The 20,288-nt window shown below is 36.0% G+C and overlaps 1 protein-coding gene across 2 annotated transcripts in view; it reads right to left on the bottom strand.

Moving 5' to 3' along the window:
* Positions 1-20,288, bottom strand: part of LOC131162399 (sterol 3-beta-glucosyltransferase UGT80B1) — a 109,865-nt gene that overhangs the window by 31,090 nt on the left and 58,487 nt on the right. The window contains exons 10-14 of one of the 2 annotated variants that reach the window (XM_058118845.1): positions 8,208-8,310; positions 3,420-3,496; positions 3,066-3,113; positions 2,609-2,758; positions 1,145-1,353 (exon numbers count right to left, since the gene is read on the bottom strand). In XM_058118845.1, coding sequence (XP_057974828.1) covers positions 1,309-1,353; positions 2,609-2,758; positions 3,066-3,113; positions 3,420-3,496; positions 8,208-8,310 — 423 coding nt within the window. In that variant the 3' untranslated portion in view covers positions 1,145-1,308. Of the gene's footprint in view, positions 1-1,144; positions 1,354-2,608; positions 2,759-3,065; positions 3,114-3,419; positions 3,497-8,207; positions 8,311-20,288 lie in introns of those variants that run through there. The other variant, XM_058118844.1, reaches the window with a different exon arrangement.

Raw genomic sequence — 20,288 nt, 5'->3', positions numbered from 1 at the left:
AGAGCTCAAACCTAGGTCTAAAAAGTCCTTTAGGGAAGATATCAGCTATTTGTTGAGTAGTAGGAACAAAAGGCATGCAAACAGCTCCACTATCAATATTCTATTTTATGAAGTGTCTATCAATCTGTACTGGCTTCATGCAGTCATTTTGTATTGGATTTTGAGCAATACTTATGGCAGTTTTGTTGTCACAATACAACTTCATTGGCATGTTCATCGGCATCCGCAGATCTTCAAGAATTCTCTTTAGCTATAGCATCTCACAAACTCTGTTAGCCATAGCCCTATATTCTGCCTCGGCACTGCTCCTTGCAACCACATTCTGTTTCTTGCTTCGCCATGTGACCATATTTCCCCAGACATAAGTACAGTATCCTGACATCGATCTCCTGTCAATAACTGAGCCTCCCAATCTGCATCAGTGTATGCCTCTATGTTCTGCTGTGTGTTCTTCTGGAAGAGTAAACCCTTGCCCAGTCTACTTTTCAAGTATTTGAGAATTCGATAAACTACTTCAAGATGTTTCTTGTAGGGTGAATGCATAAACTGGCTTACAAAACTCACAGCAAAAGCAATATCGGGCTATGTATGTGATAAGTAAATTAACTTTCCCACCAACTTTTGATACCGAGTTGTATTCACTGAATTACTGTTGGCCTTACAAGGCTTAAAATCTTATTTTGATGATAATAAATAAGATGAACTTAACATATTTGGTTAATTGATAATATTTCCAATAAGTTTTTGTTTTTCTTTCAGCCAAACCATTTTGTTGCAGAGTGCCGACACAAGAGCTTTGATGAACAATTCCTTTTTCAAGAAAAATTTGGCCCAAAATGTTTTTGAAATATCCTCGACCATTATCACTCCGCAATATTTGAATATTTTTTTGAAATTGTGTTTGTACCATGGTGTAAAAATTTTTGAAAATTGTTTCCACTTTAGATTTTTCTTTTATCAAATAAACCCAACTTAATCTCAGGTGATCATCAATAAAGGTCACAAACCATTTTTTGCCAGAATACATAGATGTGCTACATGGGCCCTTGATATCAGTATGAATCATAGTAAATGGTGTAGTTGGTTTGTAGGGTTGGGTGGGAAAGGATGCACGATGATGTCTAGCAAACTAATAAACTTCACATTGAAAAGAAGACGGACTTTTATTCCGAAAGAAATTGGGAAACAAGTATTTTAAATATTGAAAACTAGGATGACCTAACCTATAACATGATATCATTATCTTTGAAAACAGAAACAAAATTTAAGCAAGTACTTTGATATTGTCTACTCGAGCTAGGTCCGTCGTCAAAATAATTTAGCACTGCCAATCATCCTCCCCGTGGTCAATTCCTGAAACTCACAATAAGAACAGAAATTAGCTTGACATTGATGATCATAGGTAATTTTACCGATGGGCAACAAATTGCAAGACAAATTTGGAACATGGAGCACATCATGGAGAGTTAACAACGAAGTGAGTTTGATAGTTCCTATCTAGGCAATTACCGAGAGTGAACCATCTGCAATTTTGACCTTTTTATTGCCTACACACGGACTATAGGATGAGAACAATTTGGAGCAACCAGTCATATGATCAGTTACAACAGAATCAATTATGGAAGAATGAACAGAATTAGGAATAACACCCAAAAACGCAGTAGCAAGAGAGTTACCCTTCTGTACCGACAAACAAGATGAAGTTAAGGACAGTTTTGGGGATTGAAACAATTTGTATAGGTGCTCTAATTGCTCCTTGGTAAAAGGGACTGCATCCGAGTTGGTAGAAGGCTTTTGAGTCTCTTTAGCAGTGGCTTGGTAGGTGTGACTGTCACGTTTGGATTTTGGCTTCCAATTTGCTGGTTTACCATGAAGCTTCCAAGACGTATCCTTCGTATGCCACAGTTTTTTGCAATGCTCGCACCATGGTTTCTTACGCCCATTGAGTTTTGTAACCGTGAGGTAAAGGGCTGAATTTCGGAAATAGTAATCAGCAGGTACAAACTTGGGAGGATTGGGTGGAATGGTTTCGGAAGTACCGGAAGAGCTAGTAGGATTTATTTGGGCGCCGGTCATCGCCGACTTATACGACATCATCAGAAAAAAAGAGCACAGGGCTCTGATACCATGAAGGATTTTTTAAAAGAAGAATAACCATTCTTATTAAATTTGAAGAGACACAATTACAAGATAAATAGTTGAGCAAGGCCACAAAATCAGTAAATCAAATCAGCAGATCTCCAGGCTAGAGAAAAGGAAACTGAAACTACTAGAAACTAATATAGTAATTTCAGATTTTAAAAAATAGAATTTCCTAATTTATTCCCTAGAAATCCGACAGTACCTCTAAATTCAATGTAGTTAAATTACCTTCATATCCTACTTTTCCCTTTCAAATAGTATTTTTGTGTGCATCCACAAATGTTAGTTACTTTTGATGGCCTTCATGTGGATTCTGACTTCTTGTTAAGTTGTTACAAATCTCAAACCAACTTTGAATGATCATTATAGTACAATTTATGATCGCAAATGCAGAATGATGACTCAAAAATATCAACTTTGATTTAATTCTAGTATGAGTTGAAGCACACAATGACAATAGAATTACCTCTGGTTGGAGCATAAATCTTATAGCATTTGAAAGAGCTTCAACAGTAAGGGCAGAAATAGGTATTGGTGTGGGTCCCACTCCTTTTTGATATATTCTGTCACCCCAAAAGAACTGATCTCCAAAGAATGGTACTATCGTTGTCGGACACTGTAAATCGTAATTCATAGTCAGATACAACTGGCCATGCCATGGGTAATCATGTGGAAAAAATGTGAGATCGCTTCAGAATTCTGATAAAGACTTGTGCATGTAGTTTTAAAAGGATATCTAACACAACTCATTGATTTTCCATCACTTCTACACAAACGGATATCCTTTGATGCACTCACATAAATAGCTTTTAAAACTTTTAAGACATGAATATCTTAAACACATTGAAGCAGTCCAATGGATTCTTCATCAAATGCAATCAAGAACATCAAAATGAAAAACTTGTTAAGCAAAAAAATGTTACCCCAGCCCTTAGTCCAGTTGCTGTGGTTCCAGCTCCACCATGATGAACCTGCATATTAGCAACATACAAGCTTCCAATTAATAGAAAAACATACAAAACAATGTAAAAGAGTGTGCATTGTTTTCCATCTTTTTACTTTATATCAATAATATAAGATATTACTGCAATCATCTAAATGATGGTTCATCCAACAGGCTACAGAAATCCAGCAAGTTTGCAATTTGAAACTAAAAGGGAAATTATACAGAACACTTTCATATTCTCTAAATATGCACAATCATAACAAAAATTCATATCTACCTATATTTTGTCTAAGAATCTTCCAAAATTAAGCCAACAAAAATTAAAGCTCACCACAGCAGAACATTGAGGAAACAACCAATCATGAGGACAATCCTCAAGAAGGAAAACATTGTCAGGAACTTCTGGAACTGCAACCCACCAAAAATATTAGAAGAAAGGTACTCATAAAAGGATTAAGAAATGAGGAGAGATCAGATAACTTGCAAATAAATAGTCACTATTTGATTTTTAAACAATCAAGAGGTATTCGAGTATCATTTCTTAATGGAATCTCTGACATAAAACACAGTTATAGGAATTTTGGAAGCAAGTGATAAAAGAAGAAGGAAATTTTAAATGAATCTTCAGAACCCAAGTGGTAAAAATAGCGATATTGTAGAACACAACAAATGAGAAAGTTGTACCAATTCCCATGGTATTGATAATATACCTATTTGTCTAGTACTCTACATATGGACAAAATTATATGTTAGGGTTAACTGCGAACAACTAAATATTTTGAATGTTGCCAATCATCAGCTTGTAATTACGTAAGATGCCAAAACCAAATGTTAAGGTGGCATTTGTTTCCTTCAGGGTTCCTGAGCAGCAACACATTCTCATGTTTGTCATGAGGCTGGAAAGTGAGTTGGCTGTGATATCACATTCCATGGAATCCTATAATGCAAACCAAAAAAATTATTCCGATATCTCATTCTCAGAAATAGGATTCCTAGAATATGTCATTCCAATGGGGCGAGTGGATATAATAGGAGTAATACATGTCAATATTGTATCCAAAATTTCACACGTATATTTTATTTCAATTTCCAATCCTACAAATTCATCTATTGATTTTGATTACTGATGGCATATTTACTTATTACCCATTAGTGTGATATTAACAAACACCAATGTGAAGTGTATTATGACAATAACATAAAACGACTTCTATTTCTGTTGACCTTTTTCATTGACTTCAAAAAGATTTGGTCTTTTAAGACACATATTTGGTTAGGGAATGTATTGTCCACCTCTGTTCCTTGCCTCTATCGCTTGAGCTCAGGGCAGGATGGTCCCATTTCATCTTTTGTTGTTGACCCAGGTGGTCCTTTGCCTTCTTGGGATTTTCATTTTCGTGGGTTGTTGAATGATAGGGAGTTGGTAGAGCTATCGTCTTTGCTAGTCTTGTTGAATAATTGTCAATTTTCTTTGGAGGAGAGTCGATCTTGATCTCTGGATCCTTTGGGGGGTTTATTCTTGCAGATCTTTTTGTCATTTTCTGACTAGATCGAATTCATCTTTTTCCCTCTACAGATCCATTTGGAAGGCCAATGTACCCTTTAAAATCAAGGCTTTTATACGGTTGGTTGTGCTTGATAGAATTGATACCAATAACTTATTACAGGTTAGGAAACCTTTGAAGGATGAAGGATCTATCTGCAGACGTTTGTGTTCTTTGTTTTAATGTTTAGAATCTGCATCACATCTTTTTATACATTGTGACTATGCTTGGAGGATATGGAACAAGTTATTTGGTTTTTTAGGTGAATGTTGGTGAGTTCAGAGGCAGTGGAGAACTTTTTGGCAGTTTCTTTTGTTGGTTTTGGCAGGAATAAGGATAGGGCAGTGCTCTGGAAATGTGCCTTTTTCTCCGTATTTTGGGGGTTGTGGATGGATTATAATGCACGTATTTTTTCAGGGAATAAGTCATCGCATCTGTTGGTGTGGGAAAAGTTACATTATGTGGCTTCTCTTTGGTGAGAGGGACGGGAATTTTAAGGGCGTGAGCTACTCTGATATTCAGCATGATTGGCACTTTGTGCTGGATTGTTAGTCTGCGATGGTTGTAGGTATTTTTCAGTTTTAAAGTTTTGTTTGTTTTTTTCTTTTTTATCTGGGTCTTTCCAGATTTTACTAAGGAGATATCTTATTCTCCTGGCTGTATATTCTTAATCTATTAATGAAATTCTTCTTTTACTATATACTAACACACAGACACACACACAAACAAATATGGTTTCAATATTCATAAGGATTTTTTTATTCTGTTCGAAGCTAATGTTAGTTGTATAATAAAAGATGGGCCCTGGTGTTGGCCTAGAAGAATTTTGGGGTCTGCTAGGGCTATTAAGGAAGCTCTAGATTTTAATCCAAATTCATAAGACCAGAATCAGGTTATTCTGGGAGAATCCTCAACTTCATTAAAGCTTGCAACTGGGTGGGATATCAGGAAGGAGAGAGGGTTTCTGTTTTCGGTACAAGATAATCTGGTTCACACACTGTACCCCAAGACATGCCTTTATTCTGTGGTTGGTAGTTTGACAAGAGATTGAAAACTCTGGAAGATATGGCAAAGTGGAAGTCAAACTTTAATAAGCACTGTATTTTTATCAGACTGAGGTGGAAACTAGACGCCATCTGTTTTATCAATGTTGGTTTGCAAAGTTGATCTATTAGAAAGCTGCTAGTTCTTTGTAAATTCCTAACCCAGCTATGGTCTGGAAAATATAAATTGAAAGGCTGGTCCTCTTACTGAGTTATGCTACATGATTTTCGCTGCACGCATGTACCAAATCTGGAGAAATAGAAACAGGATGGAATTTGAGAATTCTGCTGCAAGTAAGGAAGAGAGTTTTTAGCATTGTTGAAGATGTTAAATGTAGAATCTCTGGTGTTAGAAGATTTAGGAAGTCTGTTTTTTTTTCTGTATTATTGCTGATTGTATTTATACCCCTTTGAGCTAATATATTTTGTCCCAACTCTTGCCTCCTCAAAAACACTTCTATATTCAAAAAGGTCAACATAGTTCTTTTGATATATATATATAATGTTTTTGTTGAGAACTCCACTTGTGAGTTTGCCCTACATTGAAAAAATATAGTAGAGGATGGGTGTTTATATACATGGTTGGGCCCAAGACCTAATGGCTTAAGCTTTTGGGTCAAGTTGGTGCTCAAGCCAACAAGGACTCCCCCCGGTCCTAACAAGTGGCATCAGAGCCAACGGTTCAAATTGAGCTTGAGAGTTCATACATGTGTTCCTGGGGATGTTAATCCCGTAGAAGAGTGGTGGATCCTATGGAAGCTAAGCTCATAGATAAGTGGACTCCCATGGTTTCATGCTCTTTCCCATGATTGAGTAAGGGCTCCTAGTTGGTTGTATGACAAGTAATGGCTTCCACTTAAGGGGGAGTGGTTGGAACTCACAAGCAAGGAAGAGATTGTTGAAAATTCTAATTGAAAGTTTCGTACCTTGGAAAAATATAGTGGAGGATAGGTTACATTATTGGGCCAAAGACCTAATGACTTAAAATTTTGGGTCAAGTTGGTGTTCACCCATGTATAACAAATTGCCCATAAGGACTCCCCCAGTCCTAAAAGTTTTCATTAATAATTCATACTGTCTTTATACAATTATTTGTTTATTATATCATATATTTAGTCCATAGTTCATGTTGATTCTTAAAAATTTATGTAGTAGATAGTTCCTGCAGGACCATAGATTCCTCATCAGTATTTAATTAATAACAGCCTAATCATATTTGCAGTCTCAAAAGCTTAATTAAAAAGTATTTAACAAATGGACTTCTTATTGTTGATTGGAGTATTGGACCACGTTTCAAAAGAATAAGACTTGCAAGCAATACTTGTTGAGAAAGCACGATTATAGTAAGTTTTGACTATATTGGAATTTCAAATTCGAAACGAAGGAATCTTAATAATTATTTGATACATCAAACAAATAATGAAATTCTTGATGAGATCAATCACAAGAAAATAGAACAGTTCAAACCCTTCCACTTCCAGTCTCCATGGAAATCAGAATGATAAATTCCACATCCTATTCACAAATATTTTATTAAATATTTCATCTATAATTAGTTCAAAATCAACTGCACATATCAGAAATGCACTAGTCATAATATATACAACAACTGCAAAAAAAAAATTCAGGAAATTTTTGAACATGAGAGGAACAACATATTTTAAATCAACTCCCTTCCCCTCCAAAAAAAAAGGGAAAAAAAAACACACACACAACACACACACACGCATGCACAAAGAGTGTTTCCAAGTACTTTCAGTTGATAATGCTTCACTAGTCTACAATGAGTTGTCTGAATGGTCAACATTGTAGAATCCTAACAAGTAAAAAGTTCATTTCTATCCTGCCTAGAGTGTCCAAATATAAGGGCCGTTCATATACTAATAACTGTTGGACAGTCCTATTTGGATACTAAAGAACAAATTTTCTAAAAAATTCAGTTGTCTTTTTCCCTTTTCTTTTAGATTTCTCAGAAGCAAATCAAACATGTTTTCTCAGTTTTCAGGAATATTTCATAAAAAGTATTCAGAACAGTTGCTGTGATGAGCAAACAAAATTAGTTCAAATTATTTCTATTAGGATTTTACTCGATATTAAAAAAGCTCATGGTGAAATATTGTTTTCTTGCCATCAAAATATGTAACGGAATTATTTCTTCATTATATGCGCTTAGAAAAGTAGCTTATGTTTTTAAAATGAAAATCTGATTCTTCAGTCTATTTATTATGAGAAGTACTAAACCATGTGGAGGTACACACAAATAAAATAGAACATAGAGAAACTAGGTGGAAACCTCTTTTGGTCACTAGACTTCTTTCCATGTATACTTGACAGCCTAAAGAGAATTCAAACCAATGCTTAAACAAAAACTACTAACATGAATAAGGCTAAAATAAGGCAGAAACAAAATGCAAATACATCAAATCCAGAAATCAATTACCAGAACTCAACACTTTTGCCAAGAAAAAGAATTAACATGATACCAAAATGCAACAAGAAAGACAGTAAATAGGCCAAAGGGAAGATACTTACAAATCCCAAGCTCTCCCCAGCCACGATCAATTATTGCCCTCTGTTCTGTTTCTTTCAGTGCCTCCAATATAATATCTGTAGTTTTCTTGGAATCTTCAAGAGGCTTAACAAGAAACAAGTAGCACTTTTATTATTAAAATTTGGAAAGTTGCAATTGGTAAAATTTATTAGCTCTGCCAACAATATGAATCAAGATAAACAAAAAGTTCACAAGAAAAAAGTATGGGGAATATATCAAGACTAGAAAAGAAACCCATGCATCACAAGAATAATTCTTTATTTATTGATTTATTTAATTATTTTTGGACGCAAAAAGATAGAAGGGATCCACCAATTTGCCAACCCTACCAGGTGTGACCATAGAAGCCCCAATCTGTTAAAGGTTATTGTTAAAGCTTGTTGTACATAATTGGTCCACAACTAATAGCTTAAGCTTTTAGGAAAAGTGGTTATCTAACATGGTATTAGATCAGAGGTGGTTACCAGGCGGTCCTACGTTCTAGTCTTGTTTCCCGCATTTATGGTGTTGTGTTTAAAAAATTATTGTATTTCCTAGTAATGGGTGCTATCTATCATGTGTTTATCTCTCCACGTGCTGTCGGGCTGCACGTGCAGGGGAGTTAAAGCTTGATATACATTGCTGCCCCACAATCTAACTTAAGCTTTTAGGTAAAGTGCTAATCTAAGAGTTATTTTGGTTATTTAGCATTATTAGTATGTGCTAGTGTTAAATTCGTAAGCGTGAGTTAGCAAGGGTATTATGATCGTTGGTATATACTCGAAATTTATTATGAGCGAGACACCTATTGCTGTGATTAAGACCTTCAATACACTAAATACTTCAACATGGAATCAAAGCAAGATCCAACCTAAACCCTAAGTGCATACCCAAACCAAACCCTAAACCTCAAACCTACTTCTGTAGAAGGATTATTTGCACCAACATAGACCAGAAGAAAAGTCCAGGAGATGCCGAAAAACACTGTAGTCGCTGGAAAATCCTGGATGCTGCTGTCCTCTCAAAGACCCAAAAAAATCCTCATATTTTCTAAAAATAACTACAGGACACACAAAACCTGCTGATTTACTGACCCTTGAAACTTCATATCTGGATAGTGCTCCACACACCAGCCAAAGGCTGGCAGCTCCAACTCCACCACGCATGATAGTTTTTTGAGCAAGTTTTCCTTTCCGCTTTTTTTCCAGAATGCTTTGATTCCTTCCATAGACCACAATATCAAGTTGTTAGTCATGTTTCTTTGTTCAAAGATTCAACTTTATTCAATTGTTCACTCGTGACAACTTGTTAGTTGTTGTTCAGTGTTATTAAGGTGATCAGTTGGTGCCTTGTAGCAGTGACAGTGTGTGTAGGCTAATTTTGAAGGGCTGTGGCAGTGGCATGTCCAGTTGTTGGTGTATCGTTCATGGTTGAGTCGGTGGTAACATTATTTGTTGTTGTTTCGACTGGTCAAAAGTTCACCTTGCTTGCCGTTGGTTTCATTTGAGAGTGTCGGGATGGAGTCCATGAATTCCAAGAGCAGTTTGTTCAAGTGTATTGCTGATTTACTGCTGTATCGAGGTTGTGTATATGTTGGGATGGCTCCACAATTCCCAAAAGTGTGTTTTCCTCATCAGTCGCTTGTTTAGGAGAGGCACTTAATTACTTTGAGTCACTCTCTCCTCCTACTGCCTACATTGTCACCTTGGTCAACCATCATTGGATAAGTTAAAACAGCTAGTTCCTGCTTTGAGTTCTATATCTAATCTTGAATGTGAGTTTTGTCAATTAGGAAAACATCATCATGTTCCCTTTTGTTCCTGAGTCAATAAACGGGAAGTCAGCCCTTTCATGTTAGTCCATTCCAATGCTTGGGGTCCTAAACATTCCCTTCAAAGTTGGGGTTTCAATACTTTGTTACATTTGTCGATGACTACTCCAGAATCTAGAATGACTTGATTATATTTAATGAAAGATTGTACCAAATTGTTTAATATCTTTTCAGCCTTCTGTTCTCAAATAAGGACTCAGTTATATGCCAAGCAGGATATTTCATAGTGATAATGCTAAGGAGTACTTTAGCACTCAACTCACTACCTATATGACTAACTTTGGTATGATTTGTCAATCATATTGTGCCCACAAAATGTCTATTTTTCTGCTCTGCGACTCTATTTTTTGTTGTGGAGTACTTTAGCACTCAACTCACTACCTATATGACTAACTTTGGTATGATTTGTCAATCATATTGTGCCCACACTCCACAACAAAAAATAGAGTCGCAGAGCAGAAAAATAGACATTTTCTCTAAGTTACTCGAGTCTATTGTATCAAAATGAATGCACCCTAAGTATTTTTGGAGTGATGTCATGCTCACTACTTGCTCTCTCATCAACAAAATGCCATCTTTTGTTCTTGGTGGTAAAACCCCACATTCAGTTATCTTCCATAAGGCTTTGTTCTTTCTTCATCCTTACATATTCAATTGTGTCTCCTTTGTCCATTAGTTAAGTCTAGGAGCGGATAAGTTGGTTTTTCACGCTAACAAATGTAAGTTTTTCGGTTATTCCTGTATTCCAAAAGGATATTGATATTATAGCCCTACTTTACATTGATTCTTTGTCTCTGCTGAAGTCACTTTTTATGAGTCTATACCATGTTGACCTTGATCAATCTCTCCACTACCTGGCCTTCCAGATCCTAATCTATTATCTCAGCCTAATCCTTTTACATCTTCATCCAGTTTGAGTGTTTCTGGTCACTTGGATTGTCCAAATTTGTGGGTGTACATATGACGACTCTACGGACGAGAACCTCCTTTATCTTCCACTTCAATGCCTCTAGTTCCCTCACAAGATGTTCATCTTCCTATTGCTGTTTGAAAAGGTAAACGCATTTGTAACCAATATCCAATATCTAATTTTGTTTGTTATGATTTATTTCACCCTCATACTACTGTTTAATTGGTACCATCTTCTATAGAAAAAATCCATTTTTGAAGCCCTGTACCATTCTAGGTGAAGGACTGCAATAAATGAAAAGATGCATGCTCTATAGGTTAATGGTATGTGGGAGTTATAAGTTTGTGGTTGGTTGTCGCTTGGTGTAGATAGTGAAGGTCAATCTAGATGGTTTAGTGGCACAATTGAAGACCTGCCTTGTTGCTAAAGGATATACTTAGGTTTATGGTTGGGATTATTTAGACACATTCTCCTCAATTGCAACATCTCCTAAGCAACCACGGGTCACTAATCAAGTCACTGTGATCTTCAAAAGCAGGTCTATATAGAACAATTACCTGAGTTTGTTACTTAGGGGGAGCTAGGCTTAGTGTGTCAACTCAAGAAATCATTATATGGTTTAAAATAGTCTCCCATGGTTTGGTCAATTAAGTGACGTAATACTTGAGTTTTGCCTTCAATGGTGTCTAGCAGTGCACTCTGTATTTTATCGTCATACTCCATCCGGTAGGATTTGGCATATTGTGTATGTGGATGACATTGTGATTACTGGTGTTGATGATCAAGGCATCCAGGGCCTGAAGCTTTTCCTAAAAACTAAGTTTCAAACCAAGGATTTGGGACCATTGAAGTATTTCTTGGGTATAAAAGAATCCACATCTTATATGGGGCACCACCTTGTCACAGGAGGAAGTATGCTCTTAATCTTTTAGATAAGATTGGGCTGTTGGGATCCAAACTTGTTGATACACCTATGGACCCCAATAGTAAGTCAATGTTAAGCATACATGATTTGTTTCCTAACCTAGGACTATACCAGCTACTCGACTAGATATTTCTATCTTTTGCAACAAGTGTTGAAAGTCGGTTCCTCGATTCTCCAAGAACAAGTCACTGGGATGCAGTAATTTGCATCATGAGATAATTCAAAGGTGTACCTAGGAGAGGTCTCTTATATTAGGATTGGGGTCAGACATATATTCAAGGATATACATATGCAGTTTGGGCCAGGTCAACTTCCAACAGAAAATTCAAACTCGAATCTTTATTGGTGGTAATTTGGTTTCTTGGATGAGCAGGAAAGAAACAGTGGTATCTAGGTCAAGTGCTGAGTTAAAGTTAAGGGCCATGATTCACACTACATTTGAACTTGTTTGGTAGAAGAAGAAGTTGAAAGAACTGGCGATACCAAGCCTCCACTTATATTGCCGGCAACCCAGTCTACTTCAACACAACCCATTGGGCTGGAGGGCCTTAGACAGACAAACTTGCCGAGTAGGCCCCACCTCAGGGGCCTGCTTCGGACATTTGAACTGCAGATCTACAAAGGTCATTTCTTGTAGCACAATCACAATCAATTTATATCCATGTAATGCACTACTGAAAATAGGAGGTCGTGACATCATATATGTCCCACTACTGTTTGTGAGATGCAATTGTGCCCTATGTGCTTCAATGAGCCATAGTACGTTTTTACAGCATCATGGCAATGGTACAAATTACCACAGCTGTATTCTTTAAAAAGGATTCATGCTCAACTCTATTGACATTCATATCATCAAGGGTTTACCTAGTTAAAAAAGGGAAGGCACTTTCTGAGATGCACCCAGCCAGGGTTGTACATTTTATAAAAACTTAATGCATGCATTCACTTACATTTTTATCAAGACTATGACATAATTAAGTTCTAAATATAGCATAACATATCAAGCACAAAGTGTCGAAGAATACAACACAATATAACCATAAATTTTTATTTAAATTCAGTTGCAATTACATAGACTGAACTAATTAGAAATAGTTAATATCTCATTTACTGGTTTCAGTATCCCAACTCCCAACTCAATACAGCAAAGGTAGAGAATCAAAGTGGCTTGCAATACTCATGGAGAGCTCAGGCCTATACATTGCTTATGTTCCAGTCAAACTAAGTTCGTGGTCTTAAATTTCCATGAAATTATTGAATTTATGCTTCTCATCACCCTCAAAATTGAAATGGTAGTTAATTTCCATCTTACAAAGTTTCCAACAAAGTTTCCTTGAACATCCAAAATTTATTGAAACAGAATAATTTAAGAATTTGCATATAGACAAAAAAAAAAAAAAATCCCAGTAACTGAAAATTGAGATAAGTCCATGGTCTTAAATTTCCATCAAATTTCTGCTTCTCATCACCCTCAAAATCGAAACAGTAGTTTAGGTTACCACTTTATCTAAAAGCTTAAGCTATTAGATTATGGGCCAACAATGCATATCAAGCTTTAACAAATTTCCATCCTACAGAATTTCCATGAATCACCCAAAATTTATGGGAATGAAATTTTGTTAAGAATTTGAATATAGAAAAAAAAAAAATCCTTGAAATCAAAAATTGAGATGCAAAACACAAATTGAAATTTCTTTCTTAATAAATATTATTTTATTTTGAAAAAAAAGACAAGTACGAGAACGATATGAATGATAGCTTTCATACTCTTTGAAGATTTATGCTTAAATATTAGCTACAGCATTTTATTAGTTTGTGTCTAAATTAGTTGTATTTGAATAATAACTAATGCTTAACTGATTTATGAGTTTCATTTGTACTAATTGAATATGAATGTGTTCAATAAGGTTATTATATTATAGCCATAGCACCTTATATACCTTATGCCTGTCATTGTTTTTTTTTTTATTTTTTTTGTGTGGATAATCAGTAGAGTAATAATTAACTAATAGGGTAACAAGGGGCTGCCACCAATGTACAAGCAAAGAAAAAGGAAAAAAAACAGCAAGTGCTAAATCAACTATTTGACAGGGTATCCAAGAAATCAAGAATTGTCTGCCCCAAGCATGCACAGCCCACTAGATCAACTTATAGTCTTATCCAACCAATCCTATTCATGAATTCTCACTTCACTAATAAAAAATAATAATAATATTGTATATGTTCAAGAAATCAGCATGTACAGCCTGCCAATAATGTATTTTATTTATGATAATTTAGCTCTAAGGCGTGCATGGTTATGTTTATTAACAATTTCTAAATTATCTTTAAAAAAAATCATGCTTTAATAAAATTTTCCATCAAAATTTTCATCATTTTTTTAAAAAAAATTAAAATTGACATTTAAAATTGGAATCAAAATTTATGTACTTTTGAAGAATCAAAATTTTAGTCAAAATGGAACTTTAAAACCTCACCTAAGTTATTGAGCAGTTCTGTCCCTGGTTGCCTAGCACTAAAATAGAGGCCTAGAAGGTAATTGCTAATTACTACGGCGTAGATATTTTCCTGAAATGGAACAGCTATTTAAGTCTAACCAAGATATAATAAGTGAGATGTTTGACACAATGACCTCAAAAAGGTAAGAACATGGTAACCTCAAAGCAGGAAAACAGAAATGCCATAGATTTTTGGCCAAGTGGAAACTAGTTCAAAACAAGCAGTCCAAATTACAGAGGCCTAGCAACACAAACCATAATAGTACCACATTTCAAGAGAGAGAAGAGAGGGAATGGGGCAGGGGGAGAAGCAATGCCAGCTTATATGCACAAGTCCCAAAGTCTCTCTCAGCCAAGGTGCAACACTGCATCTTCCTTCTTGGCACAGGAAAAGCTTGTCCACATCCCAAGTCCGCCCAGTTAGTACTCCACATCAGGCCCACAAGGCACAATCACTAGGGGGTCACACTGACTGATACCCCCTAGTGATCACGTCGTGTAATGGACCATGGGCTTCTCCCCTCCACTCACGAGAGGGCCATTTTGGCCCAATACAGCCTAGCACACAACAATGTAGAAGAAGCAACCCGAGCTCCTAGGAGTCTGTGCTCACTTATACAAAGAAAGTGACCATAAACAAGTCATAAAAGTAAGTAACATACTAGAATTATTGTTACTATGCTAAAAAGCCTTTAAGCTACCAAATGTTCTTCAATGAGGTGAAAGAAAGGTGAAAGGATAAAACAGAAAGGAAGAGAACGAAGAAAAAAGAATTCTTCACAGAAAGGGATGTAAACATCTAAGCTGGATCTTGCAAAATTAGGAAACCAATAGAGCAACAGCCAAAACTCAACATTGCATGCATGCATGCATGTTTTAACCCCTCACTTTCCCATTCTACATGCATGCATATTCTTACAAATTAGGAGACTGTGTGCATGCATGTAAAAAAAAGGAAATCTTCATACCCTTTTCCCCCTTGTATTCCTAAGGAAACCCAAAACTCGATAAAGGAACACCCAAAATTCCAACATCATAAAGAAACAAGATCAATCTTAATCAGTCGTGAAAAACAAAGAACCATATAGAAGGTAGGGGGAAATATAGAAGATGGCTATTTTCCTATATGCATGCATATTCCCACAATTTAGGAGTGTGTGTGTAACAGAGGAAATTCTGATGCACCTTTCTGCTCATATCTCTCCCTGTGTATTTTTCTCTACAACTTACTACAATCAAACGGGATAGACCATAGTTTCCTGGGTTTCTGCCCACCCCCTGGAACCAAAATTCAGATCACATGTACCAATTCATGGGTCAATAACATCACAGATTGATGGTGGTTGGAATCACCAACAGAACGAACCCAATCTGCTTACATGATGTCATAGTTTTTATTACATTTATATCAATCCTTTGATGGGAGAGCCTTTCAGATACCACAAAATCCTACAGCATCCCAATGTTGTTGTCTGAGATTTTCCCAAAAGATATGTCAGATATAGTGATAGTCAAGTAGATCAATTTGCCAACCAATTGCTCATATCAATGTTTGTCTTCAGTCCTGTCCAATATCCCTAGACAGCTTCTTGTAAGGAACCATAGGAGTATCAACTGGATTAGCTTCTAACAAACCAGTCTCACTCGGCAAGTCCAAAGTATATTTTTGCAAAAATAGATTGAATTGTTTCCTACAACATAGAACTTCAATACCATGAAAATAATGCAGAGTACCCAAGTCCTTGATTTGAAATTTAGCTTGAAGCCATTTCTTAATATTTGCAATCCGATCTTGTCACTGCCAATGATGATGATAACAAAAACATAAACTACTAGAAGTACCACAATTTTCTCATTTTTGCAGACAAAGAATGAATGATCAGCACAGCAATGGACAAAGCCAAATGCAGAGACCACCACACTAAATTTGTCAAACCAGGCTTGAGGAGACTGCTTAAGACCATAAAGGCCTTATGTAACCTACATACTTTACCATCCTCCCTCTGAGAATCACACCCAAGAGGTTGCTCCATGTATACGTCTCCCAGCAAATCCCCATACAAAAAGGCATTCTTCACATTCAACTGGTAAAAGGGCCAATCAAAATTTACTACCAATGAGATCAACACAAGAACAAAATTTAGTTGAGTAACACGAGAAAAAAGGGTCTCAAAAATAATCAAACCTTAAGCCATTTAGTAGAGCTGCTAGGAAGATATTTAATGGTTTAGACCCAATGACACCAAACCACCTCCTTACCAAGTGGAAGATCCACCAAGTCCCATGCCCCTCCAGTGGTCAAGGAATCCATTTCTACATCCACCACATGCTTCCACCCAGGGTTAGCAATGGGGCAAATCCATTGTAATGGATCTCTAGAACCAGAAGTCAAAATAGTGATGGGCACAAGAGGTGGTTGCATGGTGGTAATGATGTTTGTGCTTGCTTTATGTTATTGATAAACCCTTAATTGTTCTCTGGGTCTAATCAAAATTGTATATGGAATCAAAATAGATTCATTCAAGGAGGACCTTAGTCTAACACAAAAAGAAGGAAAGAAGGTCACAAAATATTTTTGAGATTTAGGTAATTGACTAACTGATGGTAGGTTCAAGGAAATTTAGGCATGTACAACACTAAGAAAAGAAGCATGGAAAGAAATTGGAGAAACCCAACCCTCATCAAAGGCAACCAAGGACTTAAATTTCGATTTCGATTTAAAGAAATTACGAGAATTTATAGTAAATGATAGAAATTTACAATAAAGCTTTAGAAAATATTAAAATAGACGATTATGCTTAATATGGTATCAAAATACATTAAAAAAATACATATATGACAAATTTTTAGTATGTAGGATATTAAATTGCATATCGCGAAACAAGCTATGAAGTGAAGAACATGCAAATGATTATAAAGTTTTGAAGCTATTCCTTTAATGATTTAAGGCAGCAAATTATCATTTAAACTATATTTTCAATAAATATCATACATTTGATGATCTAATACCACATGGACTTTCTTGGTGGCTCAAAGTCATCTGTCCTATCCTTATCATTGGGATTTTGAGATGACATATATTGTTTACAATAATCACTCCATATCATATAATTTCCAAAATATTGAGTATAGGTGTACATGTGTTGTTCATACACCTCCATAGTCATCTAGTTCATGACAATTTCTACTTGGCCAGAAAATCTTCCTGTACTAGGATGTCTTCTTGCAGGTTCTACTTGTTGTATATGTCCATAAGATTGTTTTGCATTTGCATATTGGTCATACCCATATTCTTGGTCTTTTTGTCCATACCCATAGGCATGTGGTTGCCAATTTCCATATAGTTGTGCCTGCTCATATGCATATGAAAACGGTTGACCATATGTAGATTGTGAGGAGCTGTTCTGTGTAGATTCATAAGTACAATAACTATTAGAGTCATGCTCTATTTCTATACTCATAGATTCCAAACTAAGGGAAAAGGTCTCCTTTTCTATTTGATGCATCTTCCCTTTTCCCTTTCTACGACTGTAGTACCTATCAACTAGGGGCGTTCCTCTTTGTAAACCCTCGCTTCTAGTTGGGGAGGATGTGTATATTCCACTTCTGGTCTATAATATTGCCATCCCGCATTTCCTCCATAGTCCCCACCATCACCACCTTGCCCACTACTACGGTTGAGATTAGATTCGTCACCACCAGCATCGTCGTCATCATTATCATCATCACCACCGGAGGGCATAGTGAATGAAGTTCCATATCTAGATCCAAGATTCATTAGTGAATCATCACTACTAGATATTACTTCTTCTACCATCACCTGATTAACATCAATGCCAAAGTCATCTTCTGCATGCTTGGCCATTTGTGGGTGGGGACTTCCATCTCATTCATCAAGATGGGATGGTGTAATCCACTAGGAAAGTGGATACTCATCCTCATCACCGAATTCAACTGATATGTCAAGAAGCTCCAGGGGATCTTATTTAGCAACTTTGTCCATTTCGGCCTCCATATCTTTTATTCGAAGCTTTATGTTGTAATAACAAAAAACAAGTTGCTGAAGTATGGTGTAGGCTAGTCTATTTCTTTGCTTTATGTGAATGAGTGCAAATGTGCTCCAATTTCGTTCACAAGCAGATGAAAATGCAGTTTGAGACAAAATGCACAGTGCAAGCTTCCTTAGGATTGGAGCACTTGATCCATACATCATCCACCAATCAGCAGTGCAAGATATTTTAAGAACACAAGTTAGTACTTAGTAGATTGTACTTGAAATTTATAACTTTGTATTGTACATTTATATATAAATCTTTACCAGGTGCTTCTCCGAAGCTTCTTTTAGCATCTCTAAATAGAATAATCTAAAAGAAAAATTGTTATTGAATAATTAAACATGGATTAAGACTTCTTTTATTTAATTTTTATTTTGAAAATATACCTCATTTCCAATTTGATCCAGGCTAGAGGAATGTGGCTCAAGGGTGTTAAAAACTTTATGAACTACATCAAGAAAATAAGGATCTTCCCCAACACCTTTGTATTGACATTTTGGACTTTAAAAAAAAGTTGTCAATCAATTAAAATAAAATATAAATAAGTAATTTGATATATGAATTTTTTTAAATTTATAAATATTTTATACCTACTGCATGAAGAGGATGTTCGAGGGTTCTTTCCCACCGATCATTGATTACTTTGAGAACCCATTTTGCACTTCTTGCACCTACTTCAATGGCCTCTCTCATAACCTTTATTGCTTCAAACACAACTCCTAATGTTGGCCACACTTCACTATCGACTATACGCAGTACTCAATATATAGGCTTATAAATGTTACAAATTTTGTCACTCTAACCCAAAATTGATGGTTAAGAATTGTGCTTTCAATTTCTCTACCCAATTTTGTTTGCCTAGGAGCATGCTCAGCCCATTCATCAAATGTGAATAGAGATTTTAAACCTACTCTTTTTTCTTTTTTCTTTTTTCTTTTTTTTTTCTTTTTTGTAGGCTATTAAGGTCAATGTAGTTTGCAGCAAATCGTGTGGCTCCTTGACGCACAATATACCCTTAACAGTGCTCCCTCATTTTAGCAAGCAACTATCCATGATTATATATAAAATTAGTGATCCGTCTCCCCTGCAAGATCATCGTGCTTATTCTTTTTCCGATCTTCTAAAAAATAAGATCAATACAATGGGCAGCATAAGGAGTCTAATACAAATTGAATTTTTTTCATTAATTTTAGACCCACTTTCTTGTAGACGCTACCATTATCGGTCACCACCTAGACAACATGTTGCTTTCCTACCTCTTGCGCAACATGTTTTAATATGAAATATAATATATGTATTCATGGTCTTTTATTTTTTCAGAAGCATCCATTGACTTTAGAAAAATTGTGCTTCCTTTTGAGTAAACCATGAAATTTATGATAGATAATTTTGAAGGGCTTGTGCATCCATCACACATTACAGTGCAGCCATATGTGGCCCACTTTTTCTTCACTTCTTCTACGTGGCCTTCCATTTCTTTTACCTCTAAATCAAGGTGTTTTGTTCTAATTTCATAGGGTGTCGGTGGATCGACTCCCGTTCTAGCTGCTTGGTAGCCCCATACCATGTTTTTAAAATGAGGTGATTTTGTCTTCTCAGGTGGAACATTATCATATATAAAAAACTTTGAATTCAACCTATTTATTTCTTCTTTATTTTATCTCCTTTGAATAAAATTTTCAAGCTTTTTTGTTTTGCTACGTCTAACTTGTAATATTGAGAAGGCTTTGAAATATATGTCTCTATTCTGGCTCTCTCACACTTTGAGATAGCCTCATCGGAGGTCGCCCTCCACTACTACCAGCCCCAAAACTCCCTCCTTGTTGGCTACCTGCAAACCTAAGAGATTGGTTTCTTTCCCATT

The sequence above is a fragment of the Malania oleifera genome, chromosome 8, assembly GCF_029873635.1.
Source record: "Malania oleifera isolate guangnan ecotype guangnan chromosome 8, ASM2987363v1, whole genome shotgun sequence".
Lineage (NCBI taxonomy): Eukaryota > Viridiplantae > Streptophyta > Magnoliopsida > Santalales > Ximeniaceae > Malania > Malania oleifera.
This window is presented reverse-complemented; position numbering and strand designations above follow the sequence as displayed.